Source organism: Caretta caretta, chromosome 1 (genome assembly GCF_965140235.1).
Source record: "Caretta caretta isolate rCarCar2 chromosome 1, rCarCar1.hap1, whole genome shotgun sequence".
NCBI classification, from domain to species: domain Eukaryota; kingdom Metazoa; phylum Chordata; order Testudines; family Cheloniidae; genus Caretta; species Caretta caretta.
The window spans coordinates 323,952,014-323,974,765 of record NC_134206.1 but is presented as its reverse complement, the minus strand read 5'-3'; the positions used below and the strand labels follow the sequence as shown (position 1 = coordinate 323,974,765).

The following is a 22,752-nucleotide window of genomic DNA, read 5'->3' as shown; positions in this document are numbered from 1 at the left end:
ACTTGCCCTGAGCTGTGACCCCTTGGAGGTGGGCCCTCCAGCTATCCATCGTGAGGGTTTTTGAGGATGGAGGGTGTGAGAATGGGATTCCCCTGCAGACTTTCAGTGGCTCCTTCTGCCATGGCAGAGAGTCCAGTACTTTCAGAGGTGCTATCAGGTGTTTGGAGAGACTATGCCTGTTTGGGGTGTACACAGTCCAAATCCACGTCTGAAAGCACCTGAGGTATGACAACGCAGGAGTCATGTGGCCCAAGAGTTTTAAGCAGGTCCTTGCAGTTGTTTGTGGGCTGTATTGTATTGTTGCAATTAGGTTGGACATAATCCAGCCTCTCCTTGGACAGGTAGGCTTTGACACTTAGGGAACCCAGAGAGGGTTCAATGAAATCTTTCCTCTGGCCCGGAGTCAGTGTAGACCTCTTCCAATTGATACAGAGACCCAGGAACTGGCATAGGGCTAGTGCCTTCAGGGTTGCTGGCTGAACCTCTAGAGCTGACTGACCCTTGAGGAGCCAATCGTCTACAAATGGGAATACTGCAATGCCCACTGACATAAGGAATCCGCTACTGCTGAGAGGACCTTGGTAAAGACCCTTGGGGCTGTTGAGAATCTGAAGGGGAGAGCTTGGCACTGGCAATTATCTGAGCCTATTATGAAATGTAGGAAACACCTTTACCACTGGAGAATTAGGGTCAGGACGGGAGAAGTATTCCATTCTATGGACTGGAATATATTTATTATCTGCCCACCTACACATGAGAGGAAAAGTAGCAGGTGTTTGCCATAAGGAATGTGTAGGCCTCTTCTAGTGGGATCTGGAGGGATTCCACCACACATTTCACTAGACTCTGGAAGGTCGTAAAGTCATCAGCATAAGAAGGTAGTGGTGGCATTACCACTTCATCCAGGGAGGAGGAGGAATTGGCTGATGGGGGTGAGCTTCTCTCAATCTGTAGTTCTTGCTCTTCTTGTGCCTCTCCCAGTACCTTAGGGGCATACGGGACCAGAAGATGGTCAGTTGGTGCCTGTGAGTGATGCAGTTCTGGTAGATCTTGGGGTTTCTTTCTAACTCGTATCCTGTAAAACTGTTCACCCAAGTGTCTCCAGGGGGTCCAGTAAGGTGACTGAGGAGGAAGGGGATAGAGGAAATGCCCCCAAGGGTATTCATATCCCCGAGGTCCAGGGCACCTGGCATGCTCCAGAAGGTCTTTTTAGTGAAGGAACTCAGGGGAATGTGATAGTACCGTACTGAGATAGGGCCTTTTACCAAGATCTCAGAGACTGAAGTCTCCTACCCTCGGCTAAGGAGGGGGGCTCAGGCATTAGTGTCAGTACCCAGGGTTGGAAGTCTGACCAAAATACACTTTGTAGCTGATGGAGCGGTACTGGGAAGGGGGCTATAGTAGAGCTCCTTAATAGGGAAGACTCTGGTTTGTCTGAAACCAGAAGGTTGTCCAGGGAAAAGGATCTGGAAGGTGGTGGAGGGCTGTGATAGCTTATGGTCAGAGTCTGAGTTCGTACTGGAGTCAGGAACATGGGTCGGTGCCCAGGAGGAGATGGTGCATGTGGTACTGGAGAGGACAACGGAGCAGCTTCTCTGACCTTGGAGCTGTAGGAAGATGATGGTACCAGAGTGTGGGGAGAAACCCTGAGTATATCATGTGCCAAGAGGCGTCAGATGGTGCCGAGGGAGGAGCCCTCTGTACATGGAAGACTTCTCCGCACATGACTTCTTACATCAGAGGTGGGCAAACTACAGACCGCTGGCCACATCCAGCCCGTGGGACCGTCCTGCCCAGCCCTTGAGCTCCTGGCTGGGGAGGCTAGCCAGCCCCGGCCCCTCCCCTGCTGTCCCCCTTCCTCCGCAGCCTCAGCTCGCCGTGGCACCAGCACTCTGGGCGGCGGGGTTGTGAGCTCCTGCCGGGCAGTGCGGGCAGCGCGGCTGGCTCCGGACGGGTGGCGCGGCTGCTAGTTCTGCTGCTCTGAGTGGCATGGTAAGGGGGTGGGGAGGTTGGATAAGGGGCAGGGGACCCTGGGGGGACAGTCAGGGGACAGGGAGTGGTTGGATGGGGTGGAGGTTCGGGGGGGGGGGGGTCAGTGGACAGGAACGGGGGGGGGGGGGGGTTTAAGATAGGTGTTGGAGTCCCGGGGGGCCTGTCAGGGGCGGAGGTGTGGATTAGGGTTGGGGCAGCCAGGGAGCAGCCTCACTGTCTTCTCTAGACCTGCCTTTAAACCTTGAGCAGACCTTGTAATTTGATGGGATATGGGTGTCTCCAGAAGTGCCCATTACTACAAGGAAAACATCTGTGGCAGGTCTGTCAGGGCTTAAACCCCAGGGTCTTCACCATAACCCGATGTGAAAAAGCATTAAACCAAAAGTCCTGGAGAGGGAGGACCTCCTTTTGAATGCACAACTTTGATTAAATTAAATAAAAATAAGTAAATAACTAAATAAAGTGAGAACGAAAAACTCATAGTGAGAAAAGGTGGGAAGCTGTAGGCACCAAGTGCTCCCTCTTGAGCGACAGGCGGGTGAAAAGGAACCGAATGGTGGCGGGTCTGTCCCTTCCTATATGGCCTTCGTATGGGAGCATAAAGAGGTGCTCTGCACAGGTGCAGGCCCAGAGATGCTGCTTTACAGTCTCTGGTCGAGAATGTACAGGTGCTCACACATCCTGTGGTGGAGCACCCATACCGACATGCACCTGAAGAAGAAGAATTATCCTATGATTATCACTGCTCATAACAAGTATGGGAAATAGTTTCTGTTAACTTTTGTCTCTACTGTAACTGATACAGCTGATGACATTGCTTATCATCATCAGTAGTTCCTTCTAATATCCAGGAGTGCCTTTGCCTTCATTCTATTATACTTTTCTCTTCATTTAAGCCCAATTGAAAAAAATTATATTTGCGATCAACCTCTTAAAGAAGGTACAATTTATACTAACAATTTATAAGGTACAATGAACTGCGTAAATAGTAGGTCACTGCATGGCAAAAAGCCACGGGATCCTGAACATGAAAGCTCTGTGTGGGGAGAGCTCCCAGTGAAGTCAATGGGAGGTCTGCATGCAGAGTACTTGCAGCATCTGACCACGGTTTGCAAAAATGAGTGTAACTTACATGCCAAAAGATGAGCTTGCTTCATCTTACACAAGTCTGTTAGTTGTTTCTTCAGCTCCACCCTCCTTCTGCCACCCTCCTTCTGCCTTATGGTGTGAAAGTTACTCTTACTCGCATACCCACAGAATATCCAGCTAGCACAGAATACACTGCTTTACTTTTACACCCCCATACTGGTGACCCAAAGCCTGGCCAATTTACACCATTACTGTTAACATTGAATTTTCTATCATGTAATCATGTAGGGCCTGATCCCCAGCTCTGCTTGGTTTACTTTCAGAACTGAGGGGTAGAGTGGAGGGCCACCTTTCTGTCTCCTGATCTTAAGGTCAAACTTTCCTCTTACATATACATGATTTCAGTAAGGCTTTTGACGCAGTGAAATGTGACATTCTCACAAGGAAACTTGGGAAATATGATCTGGATGAAATTACTACAAAGTGGGTGCGTAATTGGTTGAAAAACGAAACAGAAAGTTTCAAGTTTACATAGAGCTCTTCTTCAGGTCTAGACCAGACCAGACCTGAAGAAGAGCACTGTGTAAGCTCGAAAGCTTGTCTCTTTCACCAACACAAGTAGGTCCAATAAAATATATTACCTCATCCAACCTGTCTCTTTGAGAGTGGGGTCATATTCTGATTTTATCAAGACCTTTATAAAACAGAGGATCAGAATTTGGCCCCTTATTCTCTCTCCTTTGCTTGCAATAATATAGTTAGTAATGACAAAAAGGAAAGAAGATCTGCATTATATGGCTAAAATGAAGGACTAATATCAGAAAAAAATCTGATTCCCTATGAAAAATAATTATGTTCTATATGATACAAAGCACATTTGTGCAGGAATGTATATTTTACATTGCAGTTATCCAACTAATTATGTTTTAACTTGAAGAATATTTCCACTAAACAGAAATTCTTTTCTTACCTTACACTGACACTCTCCATTAGTCTTATTACAGTCAGGATCAAATCCTTTACTGATCTCACAATTACATGGACCACAAATGGGATTTCCCCACCAGCCTCTGGGACAAGGCAAGTCAATTCTACAAAATAAAACAAAATAGAAAGGAGGCTCTTTTAAGTTCACTTCTGAGAGGAAAAAAGTCACTGGGCCAAAATTTGCTCATAGTTACATTACTGAGAGTATAATTTACCCCAGTGCTGTTGCCACAATTCAGCACATACAATAAAAAATAGAAACGGCTTTTGTTCTGCAAGATCATTTCTCAAACTGGCATTGAGTCCAGCTCCTCTCTCTTCAGTCTCTGACAGACAACACTCCTGATTCTGTGCATCCCAATAACCTCCTCCCTGCTGCTTATTTATGGCAAGACAGGCTGCTTTCAGTGCATTCAGAGAGCAGGTTGAATTCTGTTATTCCCTGCAACTGCAGGGCTAATATTCTTATGTATTTTTATGAGTAAAATGTAAATGATGAGTGCTAAAGGATTATAACAGGAGTCTTTGTAAGTGATGCCAATTGGACTATCTGCCTTTCTGGTCCAGACAATGTGACTGGTTTTGGAAACAGCGCAACCAATATGTGTAGCTGTACAGTGCAACAACAGAGAGGGTCCAGGTTGCCGTTTCCAAGAGGACTGATACGGCAGATGAAAACACACAAGCGACACACAAAAGGGGATAAACACAGTACATTACATGAGACTTTCCATTTCCCTTGGACTTCATGAATTACCCATATTGCACTCAAATGGGACAATAGATGAGAAAGTGTTTGCCTCTCCATGGCCAGCTGGCTCCTTATGAGAGGGAAGGGGTAGGATACCAAGGAGCTCCTGTTCTGTAGAACTCCTAAGTTCTACAGGAACAGAGCTGAACTCTTGCTGTGCTTAGGAGCTCTGCAGGACAAGGGATCTGCCAACTTCTATTGTTATCAGCTCTCAAATGACAAGGGGAATTTTTGTTGAAACAAAAAAGGGGGGCCACTGCCTTATGCTCACGGAAGGAATAGGGGAACTGGGAAAGATCAAGACATTGAACAGTAAAAATAATCCTCTTACTTGCTCTCACAGTATTGCCCATAATAGCTTTGTCCACATTCACAGGTGTACCCATGGGATGAGCTAGGTTTACGGACACAGGTGGAGATATGCTCACATGGATTCAGGTTACACACATCAACACAGTCTCTCCCAAAGTACCCTGGGGAGACAAGGTTATAAGATTACAGCACCCAATGTAATTTACGATTTGCATGTCTCGGAAAGACCATCTATTTTAAGCTTATACACTAATAACACATCATGGATAATCAGTAGATTTCCCCAGAGATACTGTCAAAAAAGATCGCTTTTTACTGCGAGGGGAAAAAAAGGTAACAGGCTATACTTTACAACAGTTGGCTAAAACACTTTGGGTGCCCTTGGATCAATAGCTTCTGATTGCTTGCTCAGGTCATGTGTTACAAATAGCTCTATATTCTCTTTCTGCAAGTTCAGGAGGTGACTGAACTTAGGCAGGCACACACCTCAAAATGAAGACTGACAAGAGAAAAGTTTCAAAATGTCCTTTTGGGGCCTTGGGGTGTAAAACATAAATCTAACACTCGAAAAGTTTGTGTGAGAAATACGAGAACACAGAGAAGATGAACTTAAAAAAATTGCAAATAATATCAAAGCCCTTTGCAATATAACTAAAACCAGATACAATTCCAACGTTCTAACTGTTATGCCCAATTTTCATGCAGACTCCTTTACCTGGGTCACAGACACAGGAGTAGCTGTCCCAGTCATCAATGCAGTAGCTGTGTTGGGGACATGGACTGGAATCACACGGGTTGTCTACTTCGCAGCCTTCCTTTATATTGATCTTGATTGCCTGTTTCATGTTCAACGTAGCTACATTCGTAGAAGTCTCCCCCATTCTTACTCCCTGAGCACAGAAAAACAGTAACTTCAACTAAGAGATTCTTCCTTTAGGATATAGTGGTACATATACCGAACAATGCATCTCACTAACTTCTTTAATCTTCCAGTTTTCTATATACATGTGATCTGCTTAGTCAGGTGCCAGATTTTTTTTTAAAAGTGTTGGACTTTGATTTAAACCAAGAAGGGAAAGAAGAAATTTCTTGAGATCAAAAGAGACTGGATTCCTACATGAAGAAAAGGGCAATGTTTAATATTTTGGTGCTTGCATATGTTATAAGGATTTAAAAGTTATCCAGAAAACAAAACTCAGGAGGAAAAGGATAATAAATTATTTCTTTCAGGTATCTTCTCATAAATGCAAGCTACGACATATTTTATTCTTACCTGCATACAGCCATAAAAACCCTGCTGCACTGAGACTTGATCTCCAGAGATACCTCCCACAATGATGCTTTTCATTTTGAGTCCAGGGAGCTGATTTCCAATCTGCACAGTGCTCTGTTAAAGAAACAAAAGGACAGTGGATAAAGGGGTCACTGCACTATTATCCTTTCCAAGACAGAGAATGGCTTTCCTTATAGATGCACTAATCTGATAGCAATTGACAGTAGGCTAAAATAGAAAAATTCATAATGAAATGAAGAGCTATTTATCTGATCTTAATTTCACAGGCATGGTCAAAAGATAAAACTCCACTGATTTCAACGGGTTTACACTAAGTGTAAGTCACTGAAGAATCTGGACCATACACTGCTTGCAGTAGGAGCAGTATATGGTATTTGTTTACCATCCCTTCCCCATTCCCTTCTTTTTAAAGGCCCTCTGGATGATGAAAGAAAGGCCAAGTTATGATGCTATCTCACCTGATACATCCCATAGTCCAAGGACATAACAGCCAGGTACTTGATGTCTTTGCCATCTTTAGCACTCTTTAACTCTATTAACAAATGATGCCATTCACCATCACTGACTCGTGACTGGGTCATCTTCAAACTAGCAACCTGGTTCAGGCCATTGTAAACTTCAAATTGCACATAGTTGTTCAAGATCTGCAGGAAACAAATATCATCTCTATTTATCGCTGCAATACTGACTTATTCTCAGATGAAGCTCACGGTGGACCACCAGTATGAGTGCAGGCAAACAATACTTCTTACAGGAATGAACTGTAACCTGGGAAAAACTTGTAAGTGGTAACATCTCCCAACACAATTTAGGGAATTCTGCTTCTAACCCACAAAGAAAGAGAAGGAGAAGAAGAAGAAGAAAATGACAAAGACAAAAATGAGGAAGAAGAAGAAGAAGAAAAAAAAAATGACATGGAGTCTGAATTAGAAACACAAGTCAAATCTTTGTGTTAGGACAGAATTCAGCACATCTTGGATAGTGAGGCTAAGCCACCTTTCTCAATAACTGAATTTAGCACTAAAAGTGCTTATATTCAATTTCAATCTATACTTCTGGTTTCTGCCTTATTCAGGGAAAGTGTAAATACAATGGGCAGGTGAACACAGCGGACATCATTGGTTGACTACTACCTCTGTCTACACGTATTTCATGATAGGTAGAACAGAGTTCTTCCATTTTATGTTAACGTATACTTATACTTCCCAAGCTTTTGCATTTTATAGAAATGCATCTTGTTACACAAAGCTTTTGAACTGTAAAGTGAACAAGGGGAACAAGGTGATGACATCTACAGTATTTGATTTTACATATGTTACTTTTAGCTACATGCATGAAGATACATATTTAGTTTAGCCCTGTCAGTTGATATTTGGGGAAATTTTCTGAATTCTGTTCCAGGTTAAGAATGCCACACACTTACCTGAATGTTGATCTTGGATGAAGTTCCTGCATTAGCTTGCATTAACATGCCATTAACTTTCCGGGTCCTGAACATGAGTCCAATGTACCATGGTACAGAGATAGTAATATCAAGGTCACTCCAGACAATAATGCTCTCACCACTGAAACGCTGGGGAGAAGGCATTACTGTAAAACAAGAGACAAGAGATAAAAAAAAAAAAATTCAATCTTTTAACACAAGGACTTAGAGCAAAAACAATACAATTTGCCATGGGTTTTTCATCTGCAATTTTTTTTCATAAATGGTCCCTATTCACAACTTATGTAAGAAGGAAATATAAAACACTGAAGCCAACGGGGGTTGCTCCTGCTTATGTCAGGGCTAAATTTGGCCACACTTCTATATAGCGAGCAACCGATCAATTACCATAGATACTACAATTGTCCTGATAATAATTATATCATTTGCCAACAGTTACCACATATCATGGCTATTACACTTATTTCCTGTTTTAAATCCAGAAGAGAGACTGTAGTATCTCGGAAAACATTATCTGGTAATTGTTGTCTTCATAATGGTGACCACCTGATTTTGCCTACAATAAAAAATGAAGTCCTAAAATCATAATACAAATAGGTTTGGGCTATTCTTGCATAATGATTTCTCTATATCTGATGAAAATTAAGTTCTATTGTTTGTTTTATTTTAGTCTAATGTGTTACTGTTTTTATGTATACCATTGCTAATGATATGGAATCCAAAACCAAATTACAATACTGTAAGTGTGTTTTGTCCCATAGTCAAGAGTCGAGAACTGCTAAAAATGTGTTGCTGTTTTGAACAGGGGCCATAAAAATTAGAGAAAGTGACGGAGATAGAGAATCATGCTGTCTGTTAAATAACCTTTTTTTGGTCTCAATTGAAGGGCTCAGCTCAAGATTGAAAGCAGATCTTCATTAACATCTTATACTAAACAGGGTCTTTTCTTCTTTTCTATGATGTGTTAACAAACTCCTTTTATAAAAGAAGTGTGTTATAAAACCATAAAAATATTGTCATAATATCTGCACGAGATTTCATTAGTATAAATACCTTACTAACATGAAAAGTACCTCAGGTAAATTTTGTAGGATACCACAATGGCAAGAAACAACATAGTATTATGGACTTTATTAGCAGTTTATGCCTCATTTTATTGTTATTAAGCCAGTACGTTTTCTTATGAAATCACCAGTAGCTCCATATTTTTGCCAGTTGCCTCAGGTATATAGAAAATAACTGAAGACATCTCTACTAAAGCTAAATAAAAACCTCTGGGTGCTACTATGTTACAGAGAGAGATGTTTCAGGAGAGAGAAATTAAATAAAAAACAGTTATTTGTTTGTACTGTAACTGTTGTTGTTGGAGGTGTGACGCAGGCGTGTATCCCACACAGGTGTGCGCACGCCCAGTGCACTGGAGCTAGAGAATGTTGCTTAGCAGTACCTGTAGCAGCGGCACTTGTACCCCATGGCCATATACCCTACCCTGGCTATATGGGGTGGCACTGCCCATCTCCTACGTTCCTTCGCACCAAACCTCAAGAACATAGACTCCAGTGTAGAGGGGATGGATGGTGGCTTGTGGAATGCATTTCTGCATCACATCTCAAAGAACAATCGTTACCATACAGGTAAGTAACTATTTTTTTCTTCTTTGAGTAGATGCAGCTGTGTATTCCATGTAGGAGACTCACAAGCAGTACTTGCAGGTGGGGCTCAAAGTCTATTTAAACAAGGCTTGCAGGACTGCCTTCCCACAGTTTGCATCTGCTCTGGATGCAGAGGTAATGGCATAATGGTTCGTAAAGTAATGTACGTACAGATGACCAAGTGGCAGCCCTGAAAATGTCCAATACTGGAATGCCACTTAAAAACACCATCAAAGTAGCTCGCGCTCTCGTAGAATGAGCTCACACCCTTTGAGGGGGCATGGTCAGACTACTTTGTATGCTATCTTGATACAGGAAGTTATCCACCTAGAGATCATTTGCTAAAAGAGACTGTCTGTCCCTTCATTTGGTCTGCATATGACACAAACAGATGAGGCAAAGTGGGAAAAGGTTAAGTCCTGTCAGGTAAAAGGCTAGACATTGCTTGACAGTCAACGTTTGGAGATGTTGCTCTTCGGGGGTTGAATGTGGCTTAGGAAAGAACACAGGTAAATACATCACCTGATTCAAATGAAACTAGGAGGCCACTTTAGATAAAAACTTAGGGTGTGGCCACAAGGTCACTTTGTCTTTGGAGACCTATGTGTAAGGAGCATCTGCAATCAAAGCCTGCAGCTCATACACTCTCTCTGCCGATGTTATTGCCACTATGAATGCAGTTTTTTGACACAAAAGAGAAAAAGAAGAAAATGCCTAAAGCTCAAACGGAGACCCTATCAGAGTCGCTAGGACCGTATTAAGGTCCCACAAAAGAACTGGTTCTCTCACCGGCAGGTGGAGACGAAGGTCTCCTTTCAAGAACCTTGCTACCATGGTATTCAAAAATACTGACCTCCCATGGATGGGTGGGTGAAATGCTGAAGTCACCACCAGGTGCACCCTCAGTGAGCTACGTGCAAGACGATGACTGACAATGTAACAAATGTAAAAGTATAATTAGGCAGACCAAAAAAGCATTTGAAGATCAACTAGTGAAAGACACAAAAACTAACAGCAATTTTTTTTAAGTACATCAGAAACAGGAAACCTGCCAATCAGTGAGGCCACTGGACAATCGACGTGCTAACGGAGCACTCAAGGAAGACAAGGCTGTTGCGGAGAAGTTAAATGAATTCTTTGCATCAGTCTACACTGCAGAGGATGTGAGGGAGAGTCCCAAACTGGAGCTATTCTTTTTGGGTGACAAATCTGAGTAACTGCCCCAGACTGAGGTGGTTCTGAAACAAACTGATAAATTAAACAGTAATAAGTCACCAGGACCAGATAGTATTCACCTGAATTCTGAAGGAATTCAAATATGAAATTGCAGAACTACTAACTGTGGTACATAATCCATTGCTTAAATCAACCTCTGTACAAGATGAATCGTGGACAGCTAATGTGACGCCGATATTTTTAAAAGACTCCAGAGGCAATCGTGGCAATTACAGGCTGGTAAGCCTAACTTCAGTATCGGGCAAACTGGTTGAAACTGTAGCCAAGAACAGAATGATCTGACAGATAGTTGAACCTGATATGGTGGGGAAGAGTTAACATGGCTTTTCTAAGGGAAATCATGCCTGACCAATCTATTAGAATTTTGTGAGGGTGTCAACAAACATGTGGACAAGGGTGATTCAGCGGATATCGTGTACTTGGACTTTCAGAAAGCCTTTGACAAGCCCTGGGATAATTCTGGTCAGTTTTATGGGACTTCCTCCTCAGCATCCCTGAAGCGAGTGAGTGGTTCTTCCATCTCTTGGGGAAGATGGCAGCACTGGAATGCGGAGTGGCCTCATTCACCAAGTCCAAAGGTGACTGCTGACCAGATGTGAGCGTTGGTGCCAAAAAAGCCCTTATGGCCTGCTTGGGGGTGCGGCTTCAAGTGCAAGTCTCTGGCCATCTGGTTGCTTTTGGTGAACAACTTACAGATAGAATACGGCTCCCTTGTGTGCCCTCGCCTAAACACAGCAAGCACCTGCTGTGTGGGGGGTCACTATTAGAAATCGATGCTCTCCCCGCCCCATGACGGGCAGTGCTTGAACCTTGGAGCGGGTGTCACACAGGAAGTCCTAACTAAATCTAACTTAACCTTTACTAACACTATCCACGGTACAGTAGAACCTCAGAGTTACGAACACCAGAGTTATGAACTGAACGGTCAACCACACACCTCATTCGGAACCGGAAGTACACAATCAGGCAGCAGCAGAGACCAAAAGGAAAACAGAAGGCAAGTACAGTATAGTATTGTGTTAAACGTAAACTACTTTAAAAAAGGGGAAAGCAGCAGTTTTCTTCTGCATAGTAAAGTTTCAAAGCTGTGTTAAGTCAATATTCAGTTATAAACCTTTGAAAGAACATAACATTTTGTTCAGGGTTATGAACATTGCAGAGTTACGAACAACCTCCATTCCCGAGAGGTTCATAATTCTGATGTTCTACTGTACTACTAACTATATAAAAACTACATACATGAAGGGAAATTCTCAGAAAAACTGAGATAGAGAACGTGAGGTGATAACCACACACAGCTCTGACTCCAGTCAGAGGCAGTGAGAAGGAACTGAGGGGAGGGTTGGGGCAGTGCTGCCTCATATAGCAAAGGGAGGGGCTACAGCCCTAAGGCGCAAGGGCCACCCTTTCGGGTCCGGCTAGGCAAATTTCTCCAGCTCCAGTGAGCTGCGCTCGCACAGTACACGGCTGCATCTACTTGAAGAACTATATACGTATCTCTTTTGGTGTTGAAGTGGTAAACAAAGCAGGCAGTACAAGGGTGGTAATTTGCCCCAGTGTATCTCGGATTACTTGATTCTAATTAACAGATTAAGCACAAAGGAAATGGCTCTGAGGCAACAGGAAACCTTTAACGAATTTCAAATCTTCCAGAGCCAGGTTGGCGAGTTGTCTGAATTACCCAGCCTTTAGGCAGCGAGTATGCTCTTGTGCAACTAATAAAATATCTGCCATAGCAGCACAGAAGTGAATGCTCCAGTGTTAGGAAGAAGCCCCTAGCATTGCCCCAGTCTCTAATCTTGAGCAAATATTCTTACACAGTGAACCACTGGGCACAGCCTTCAGTGAAAAGCACCTCATTGTCAGAGTTATGTCCTGCAGTTAGGTCCCCATCCTGCAACACTCATGTACATGTAACTCCCACTGAAGTAGATGGGAATTTTGTGTGCGCAGAGATTGCAAGATCAGGCCCTTAAAACAGCTGCTCTACAGTACATATCGGTAGATGACAGAGGTACACGTTCACCTCAAGGGATATTAGAACCCGTAAGGCTTAAGCTGCTGCTTGCAATTTGAAACACAGCCCTCTAATTAGTTGTGCCTCTTTTCTAACTCCTAAGTTTTCCCATGCTCTACAGCAAGATGTTGTTGCCAGCTCACCACAAGCAGACAGGGAAGGAAATGGACAACAGTATTCATCCGATGAAGTGAGCTGTAGCTCACGAAAGCTTATGCTCAAATAAATTTGTAAGTCTCTAAGGTGCCACAAGTACTCCTTTTATTTTTGCGGATACAGACTAACACGGTTGCTACTCTGAAAAGAATTCATAGTGTAGCGTCCCCATTTTGAATTCTCCTCTGTAAATAATCAGTACTCCACAGTTCAATACTGTTGTATACATTTGACTTGATTCACTCTTGACATATAGTTTCACCCCCTCAGAGCTCCTCTCCCCTAAAGGTCTCATCAACGGAGAGCAGCTTTAAAGTGCAGTCAGAACTCCACAGGAGCCCAGCCAGTGGAGGGAAAAATTGAACTCTGAGAAACACAGGTCTGCAATCAGAACCTCATGTATTCCACAGCTGTGGCATTTGCCACAGAATCCACTCTTTGCCTATCCTTTGCTGCAGAACTGTGCTCCAAAATCTAAACTTTCATTTTTAAAATAAATTTTATGTTTCTAGCTCTCGTTTGCAAGATAACCTTGGCAATATGAACTGAGTGTAAATGATGCAGCGATGTCTACCTGATCCTGCAGACAGCCTGAAACAATAGCTCTGAGGGCTCATCCATTCATCTGATGGAGGAGCGAATACTGTACCCTAAACATGATTATTTAAATGTCAACATTGCTTACATTTTCACTGCTCATCATTTTTGCAGAAACACCCAGAAACATTGTTTAGCAAACAACCTCAAACTGCTTCCCACACCACCCTGTGTTCCAAAAGCTCCGATGTCCCCTATCCAGCATCCCCCTGACTTCTGTAACACAGCTGTGTGTGGTCAATATTATAATCTCTGGCAATCTGAAAATGTGGGGAATGTAAACAACATTTGGGCTACTTTTATGCTTCCTTTATTCTTTTTCATAATTAACTTGTTAAAATATCTCCGTTTTTTAATTTAAATGAAACTATCACCAAATGTCCTGTCTGCCTCACCAGAGGGCCACAGGATCAAGGGACCCTGCTACAGAACTTAATTCCAGCTTGCTGTGGAGGACATGGGGCCTTGTCTACAGATGACAAATGTAAACATACTGGTTTGTTGTTGGGTTTGCTAATGCTCCATTTAGATTTCCACACACCCAAGCTGCTAGATGAAGGTTTCTTCTTCCATTTATGCTTTGTCTTCCTCTAACCCCAAGGGGACTCCTAGCTATTGGTCTAATGAATTATTACTTGTGTTATGGTAGTGTCCAATTGTGCTAGACACTGGATAAACACACAGGATGACATTGTAAGGATAAGGCCTTTTCCTGTAGCCATATGGTAAGGTCTGAGGCCTTTGTCTGCAGCCATATTAGGAGAACAGCAGCCATGAGCTAAGAAGCAGGAAGTCACATCCTCACATTCCATCTAAATTACATTTTGTAAAGCCATGTTGTATTTTGTCCCAATTACCATTGACCTCAATGTCCTTAACTACTTTCTCCTTCAAAAATTTTTTTTAAGACCTTGCATACTACAGATGTCAAACTAACAGGCCTGTAGTTACCTGGATCGCCCTTTTTTTACCTTCCTTAAAAATAGGAACTATGTTTGCAATTCTCCAGTCATATGGTACAACCCCTAACTTTACAGTTTAATTAAAAATTCTTGCTAATGGGCTTGCAATTTCATGTGCCAGTTCCTTTAATATTCTTGGATGAAGGTTATCCGGGCCCCCCGATTTAGTCCCATTAAGATGTTTGAGTTTGGCTTCTACCTCGGATGTGGTAATATCTACCTCCATATATCCTCATTCCCATTTGTCGTCCTACCATTAACCCTAAGCTCCTCATTAGCCTTATTAAAGACTAATTTCCTTAATTTTTTAAAGTTAGCCTTTTTGAAATCAAAAACCCTAGTCACAGATCTGTTTTTGTTTATCCTTCCATTTAGTTTGAACTGAATTAGCTCATGATCGCTCGAACCAAGATTGTCCCCTACAACCATTTCTTCTATGAGGTCTTCACTGCTCACCAAAACCAAATCTAAAATGGCATCCCCTCTTGTTGGTTCAGCAACTACTTGGTGAAGGAATCCATCAGCTATCGTATCCAGGAAAATCTGAGCCCTATTATTATTACTAGCACTTGTTCTCCAGTCTATATCTGGGAAGTTAAAGTCTCCCATGATCACAAAATTCCCATTAGTATTTACTTCTTTAAAAACATTAAAGAGGTCTCTATCCATATCCAAATCGGATCCCGGCGGTCTATAGCACACCCCAAGCAATATCCCAGGGGAGGCTCTAGTAGCTTTCTTCCTCAATGTGATTTTTGTCCAGACAGACTCCGTCTTATCCATTCCATCACTTATTTCTTTACAGTCTACCTCATCATTGATATACAATGCTACTCCACCACCTTTGCCTTTATTTCGGTCTTTCCTAAACAGCACATACCCTTCAATACCATATTCCAGTCATGACTACTATTCCACCATGTTTCTGTTATCCCTATAATATCTGGTTTCACTTCCTGCACTAGTAGCTCTAGTTCCTCCATTTTGTTACCTAGGCTCCTTGCATTAGTGTACAAACATCTTAATTTTTGCTGTTTCGCTTTGCTTACATTCTTTACCCGATTGGGCACAGACATTCTACTGCCAATATTACCTATTAGATTGGTATATACACTGCCCTTCCGCCTTATGTCCATTCTCCTATCCACGGCTGTATCCTTTCTTACTTCATTTTCTTTCCTCTCAAAGAGAAAATCTGGCGTGGAGATTACTTGTACATCTCCCAACCATCTCCCCTGAATTCCTAGTTTAAAGCTCTCTGATGATCTGATACTTTTTTTCTTGGTATAATAGGTCAAGGAAATATGAATTTGATACAACTCTTGACCTTTCTACCCAAAACCAGGAGAAAGAGAGAAGAGAATCAGGCCCCTTGACTTCAATGGAATTATTCCACCTTTACACCAGTATGAATGATATCAGAATTAGGCCCTGCCATTTTAGCCAATCATCCAACCCTGCAGTTTCAGCACAATTAATCTCACTGGAGAGATTAACCAGTCAGGTGCTATATAACACATGATGGAAACCAGCCAATGGTTGACAAAGCTACCTGTCATCAGGCAACATCACAAATGAGGTCTTTCTTTTTGAGGAACCATCATCCAATAATCACTCTAGCATCTATTTCCTGCTAGCGGAAAGGAAGAGTGTGCCTAATTTTCTTTGGCAACACCAGAATAAGGAAACCGCCTGCTCAAACTGCAAAGAAGTATGAGTCAGATTACACCAGTGTACATCTGGAATAATTCCATTCACTTCAATGGAGTCACTCCAGATTTACACTAGGGCAGGTGAGGCTAGAATCTGAACTTTTATTTCTTAAAAAGCAACCTAAATCTAGGGGATTTTCCCCTTAGAATGGGAGCATCACTACAAATTAGCAACCTGTACTAACCCAGGCTAGCTGCTATTCCCATTTAGACTGTGGGTCTGGGGCTGTAATGCCAATGCTGCTGTGCCTGAACCTCAGCCTCCAGCTATGGTTTTCCTAATGAGGAACCTCCCTTACTTCCCCAGGAAAGGAACTGGGTCCAAATTTTTCACTCCCTTATAAAGCACACCTGTTGCTCCTTTCCTATATTTTATTAACAAGTTTTACGTATCTATACACAGTGTTTTCAGTCATAAGTATAGCCCAATAAAATATAAAGTGTTCTTATTAAGGAGGCTTCAGAGTAGCAGGCATGTTAGTCTGTATCCATAAAAAGAAAAGGAATAAATTTGTTAGTCTCTAAGGTGCCACAAGTACTCCTTTTCTTATTAAGGAGGGATTGCCTTCCGCTGAAGGAAGTAATAATTAAGTCCATGTTCATTTTGGGCATGATCCAAAGCCCACTAAAGTCAAAGGGAGTCTTTCCATTAATTTCAATGTGCTTTGGATCAGATGATTTTATTTTAAGCAAATTACGAATAGTGCCAAGCTTTGTAGAACTAATTCACTAATGTTAGTAAATAGATAATAGGAAAAGATAAAAGCTGTTACTGTTTATCCCAATAGGATTTCTGATTGATATTTTCCTGCTTTTTGAACCAAAAGTCAGCAACCATCCTTAATATATAGATGAGCACACACAGTTATTTCAAATATATAATGGATGAATTTCACACTTTATTGCAATATTCCATTATCTGTCCCCTAAAGCATCTCAAACTTTCATATACATTATGAGATGTTAATTATTAAAAACTAAATGCCAAAACACACAGGTAAACTTGAGGACACATACACTGGGAGCCTTGTGCACCTACCTTGCTCACAGTTTTTCCCACCATACTGCAGGGGGCACTCACAAGTGTAGGTGTTCCATTTATTCACGCATGTGCCTCCATTTTGACACCAGTTAGTATCACAGTAGTTCTTCTGAGCTGCACAACCTGGAATTTAGAAAGCGGAGCTATTCAGCCTAAAACCATTCCACATCTGTGTATTTGGTAATGGTGGTTTCATCACACCAAAACAGACTTCAAATGACTGTAACAATAAGTTTCTGAGTGACCGTCTCTGGGCTTTTTTCAATTCTGAAGGGAAAGGAAATCATTAAAGCATTACAACACTTTGAGAGCCACATGATCAAAAGAAAGCAAGAAACCGCTCAGATAAAGACAAAGGGCTTAATTCTGGCGTAACTCTACTGAAGCCAGTGGAGTTATACTATGTAGGAATGTGCCTCCAAATCAGAAAGCAACCAAACTGAAATCTTTCTTTGTTCTACTTCCCCTGAAACAGGAGCATATTTACCTAGATGAAAAACTGAATTGTGTTCAGCTAATTTTAAGGTAAAGACACAATCTGGCAAAAGCCAGATAATTCAAAGTTAGTGCTGAAGTTCCACTCTCAACTCATGGTCATTACTCATTAATTACCTGATAAGAATACACAGGATCTGAAGTGAGTGCCTCCCCTAGTGCATCACTGAACTAGACCTCCACCAGGCTGTGAGAAGAAGGAACTAACTACTTTTACACAACAGTGATTTGCTCTGCTCTGCCCTGCCCCGTGGATATCTGAGCACCACTTCCCACTTGCCGCCTCTTCCAATACAGGAGCCAGACAGCTGAGACTGTACTCTGAAACTGGTCGCTTTATGAGGCAGTACAGCAGTATTCAGCAGGCCAGAAGAAGAGCAGCTTATGTTTCATTTTTAAACCACAGCTTTTAAAAACTCATGATAAGTATGCACAAGCTTCTGAGCAGCTTGCATTTCAGGTTTGGAGAGTTACTGCAATTGTTTTAAAGTATAACCAGAATTGGTTAAAATATTCCACTCTTCTTGACCTCATTACACTTAGTTTCAGAGCAGAGTGAGCTTTAATAGCTGAGATGCAAACACATGAAAATGGAGGGTTATTAAAAGAAATTCTGGTGCCACTGTTACAGTTCAGGGCAAATGTGCCACTCAAGTACCGCCTTGCCATCAGAGTGCATGAAACACGATTTAGGGCTAAATTCTATGTATGAATTTCACCTCACTCAGATAAATGGGGTACATGCAGGGGATTTATACAGTGGCCAGGCTAGAAAGACTAGAATACTTTCCCCTTATTTTCCAGACTGCTCCATGGTGGCTACTACAGCTTCAAAGGTGCAACAGCTTCTGTGGCTGTTATATTTCTCCCAGAGAGATGGCAGAAGGGTTGGCAGTGAAGAGTAAAAGCGTGTTTCCCTCTCCCCATAACCCTATCCAACCTGCTCTGCACTAGGTTTGGGCAAACTCCTTATTCGTACTTCCAAATCCTCCCCTCCACTGTTCAGCTGAGCTGAAATAGTTCCAAGACGAATTGGGCCTTCCATATCCAATGGCAGCATTGCGGGGGTAGGGAATGTAGGAGGAGGGCAGGATTTCTCCTGAGGGGAAAAATTTCAAGGACTGTCATAGCAAAAATGTGCATGTGCCTCACTGCTGTGTACATGGGCAACAAGTTGACCTATACCAGTTTGCACCCTGCTAATCAAATGCTATTTTTCACATGGAAAGGTTGCACTTGCAGCTTTCCATGCATTCCCCATGCACCCTCCTTTGAAAATCTGGTTCTTGGTGTACACAAGAACTCTCAGCGTGACAGAAAGCTTTTTCTTGTGGCCTTTTGAAGATCTGGCAGTTTATACCTGCAAGAGTGCCATTATTGGCTATGAAACTAGCCATGTCGATTGGCTTGTTGTCAATGGAGAGGTTCCTCATACAGCCAATAAACTCTCTGTTGTGCACAGGAAAGTCTTCAGGCAAGTTTGGGACACCCCCAAGCAGGAGAGGTCCAGTCAGGTCCAAAGATCTAAAGAAATAAGAAATTAGCTGGATTATTTTCATGTCATTTGTTTGGCCTCCTTTACTTTACAGTTTATTCACAGCTAATCTGACTAAAGAAATCTGAGATATTTAACTGTTTTCTGTTAGCTCATTATTTGCAGGATTTAGCTTCAAAAGACTGTAAGCACCGATCTCAATAATCAAAAAGAATCATAATAAAATTAGCTGCAAATTTGTAATTTAGGACTGTTGGAGTTGCCGTAACAACCACACCAATAGAATCAAACATTGGTCTCTGACAGTGACCAGAACTAACTATGTTAGAAGGCGTAAATGGAAAATTATGAAACAACATGCATCCATGGAAATTTCTTTTTAATCCCAAGTAGTGAGATGTTGATTTATAGCCTAAAGCAGGAAGGTTGGTATGTTATATACACTTTTATTCTGGCTGCTGTAAAACTATGTATAATAATTTTGTTATTCATAAATTGCTAGTCCCTTTTTGAATCCTCCTTGGCTCCTTGTGTTAACATCTTGTGGCAGTAGGTTTCACTGGATAGTTATATCACCTACAAAAAGTATATCATTTAATCAGTTTTAAATGTTAACAAGACTTTTAACTTCAGTGAGTGTCCTCTTGTTCTTGTATTTCAGAAAAGGGTAAATATGATCACCTGACTGGCCTTTTCAATAGAATTCATTATTTTACATATTTCTATCATGTCTCACATGTTATTCATCATCTCTCTAAACTAAATAATACTAATCTTTTCAATCTTTCCTCAGACAGAAGGCTTTCCGTGTATCTAGTGATTTTCATTGCCCTTCTCTGGATCTTTTCTGTTTTTCCTCTAGCCTTTCTGCGATGGGATGATGTACCATTAATTTGAATGATGATGTCAAAATCTTTTCAGTATTACTCTCTTTTTCTTAAGGCAGCCTCCCATTTTATTTGCTTTTCTGACTGTTGCTGTGCAATGAACCGATGTTTCCACTGAGCTTTCAACAATGATCACAAACAATTTTTTGTGTGTCTTTATAGTTATTTTGGACTCAACAATGTATATGAGCCGTTCAAATTGCTCCTTCTGATATACAATGCCTTCCACTTCTGTGCTCTGAATTTCATCTGCCAGTTTAAAGTTAGTCAGTTTGTTTTCTTATAAACTCTTTGCTATGTGTGCTTTTCTTCTCACTGCCATGTGTTGTTGTTATTGCTCAATTCCTTTTAAATAGGAGAATGAATAATAAATATCTGTAAAAAGCCCTTACTTTTTTGAGCCACTTTGAGTTCCTTGGGCAGCACATGTGTAGTTCCCAATGAGACTTCCGAAGCGCACAGCCACTGCAGTGTCACAGTCATCCACTGTTACTACCGCCACCTTCTCTCCTGAAGGTCCATGAGGAATTCCTAATCGTCCAATGTGGGGCTTCAAAAAATAAACATACCTATAAATAAGGCTACAAACTCAGCAGAATCAACATGCCTGCAGTCTACTCAGACGGCATCATTCTGCTTTTAAGATGACTAAAGTAGGCTGTCCAATCAAACATGCATTAGTTAAGGCCATCTCACTTCCAATTCCATTGTGCAATAGGAAACAAAATGGCTGACTTTATCTGAGAATAGTAACAAGCATCCAGAAGAACTGCGTGATGATTTTTCACTCTTGATCAGAATTTGAAAAATAGGTATGTAGCTTGGCCAAAAGCTATTGATGAAGTGATCTGGCCCAGCTCACTTAGAATGGTTCTATTGCACCAGCACAGGACGGTTTCCAAACAATTCCACTCCTGTCACCAACTCTCCCCTCTCATCTAAAGTGAAGAGCTCACTTAAAAATATTGTATTTCTCACTCTTTCCCTTGCAAAAGCAGCCTTGACAATATAAACTGACACAATATGTCTCCCTAGGGTTAAAAGCATGAAACCAATTTTTCATTTAAAAGATTGACAGCCCCCTCACAGCAACCCAGGACTGGGCTTTAGAGTGCAGAAAAAAATACAGCGACAGGCTACTTGATTTTGGGGAAGATTCCAGATCAAGATCACAACTGTATACCACTGTGTCACCCAACTACTGCTGATGGCACGAGGGCTGCCTCAGAGTCCCACCGACCCCTTCTGGTACCTGAGCCAGCTCCTCTGCTGAGCAGACAGAACGACCTCGGGCCACAAGGAGTAGCAGTTCCACAGGACTGAACAATGGACAGAGAGCAAGGGACCGCTCTCAGCTCTGACACTCAGTACTTCAATGGCCTTCCTTCAATCACATAGGCCAACATTTTCAAATATTTTTGTGGGTGGTGAGAGACATGATCACAAATGTTTTGCAGGGCTGGCAACAAATTTTAAGGCCAGTTATGTTCTTCTACTGTCTATCTGGATACTCACACTATAGCACTGAGCTCCTCACTAGCATTAATGAATTTACACTCACACAACACCCTTATGAGCAGGAGTGTGGCATTTTACAAACAAAGAAATGAGGCAGAGAAAAAAAATGATTGATGGTCACAAAAGTCTACAGCACCACCAGAAACTGAACACAAATCTCCACCCAAAGTCTTAACCACAAGAATATCCTTTGTCTTTTTATAGCTCCATTAACTTCAAAAGAGTTATTTCAGTCTGACACCTGCGTAACTAAGAGGAGAACTAAACAGTCACCCGGAAACTGAGATACAGATCCCTCAGACTGAGGAATAACATCTTTGTAAGAGACACAGTAACAGTGTGACAAGGTGGGGGAGGTAATATCTTTTATCGGCCCAGCTTCTGTTGTTAAAAGATACATGCTTTTCAAGCTCACCGTGAGAAAGAGCTCTATGTATGCTCAAAAGCTTGTCTCTTTCACCAACAGAAGGTAGGCCAATAAAAGATATCCCCTCATCCACCTTGTCTCTCTAATTATCCTGGAACCAACAAGGCTACGAAAACATTGCAAACAATAATAGTATCAGTCTAAACAGAATAACAGCAATTGATAAAAGAGTCATTTTTCATATTGCACACCTGTAGAAAGCAACTTAGTCCTGCTTTTCTCACGTCACAGCTTCTAGGAGAACACTGTTTGTAATATACAGCATTGCATGAGCCAGATCTTGCTCACTTTATTCATGTCCTACTGAGGTCAATGGGGCTACTCAGGATTTAACACCAAACCTATTACATCATTGAAATCAGAGTGATAGTCTTATGATCCTTTGATCATCAATAGTAGCAACTGTTGAAGAAAATCATGATGCATGGGCAAGTTTGCTTTAGCGTGCAGTGCACTCCCTTCAGAACTTATATAGTCATTTACATGGCACGTTTCTTTGGTATTGAATTTGTCTGCACTGCAACCTAGGAAGTAGCAAGGGGATAAAAGATCAATTCTGTCTGTTTCAGGTTTTGCATGAACAAACTTACTGAAATAGTTAACAGTCAGTTTAATCATCTGCAAAGAATAACAGCTTCATTTATAAAGCTAACTATACTGGTGCATAAAAACAGTTTAAAACGAAGT

The 22,752-nt window shown here is 41.8% G+C and overlaps 1 protein-coding gene across 4 annotated transcripts in view; it reads right to left on the bottom strand.

The window, feature by feature from the left end:
• CELSR1 (cadherin EGF LAG seven-pass G-type receptor 1) overlaps positions 1–22,752 on the bottom strand; it is a 260,863-nt gene that overhangs the window by 47,678 nt on the left and 190,433 nt on the right. For all 4 annotated transcript variants that reach the window (XM_048836251.2, XM_075124485.1, XM_075124487.1 and 1 more), the window contains exons 6-14: positions 20,513–20,670; positions 19,099–19,262; positions 17,241–17,366; positions 7,849–8,015; positions 6,884–7,069; positions 6,405–6,518; positions 5,847–6,021; positions 5,151–5,292; positions 4,052–4,172 (exon numbers count right to left, since the gene is read on the bottom strand). In XM_048836251.2, coding sequence (XP_048692208.2) covers positions 4,052–4,172; positions 5,151–5,292; positions 5,847–6,021; positions 6,405–6,518; positions 6,884–7,069; positions 7,849–8,015; positions 17,241–17,366; positions 19,099–19,262; positions 20,513–20,670 — 1,353 coding nt within the window. The remainder of the gene's footprint in view (positions 1–4,051; positions 4,173–5,150; positions 5,293–5,846; positions 6,022–6,404; positions 6,519–6,883; positions 7,070–7,848; positions 8,016–17,240; positions 17,367–19,098; positions 19,263–20,512; positions 20,671–22,752) is intronic.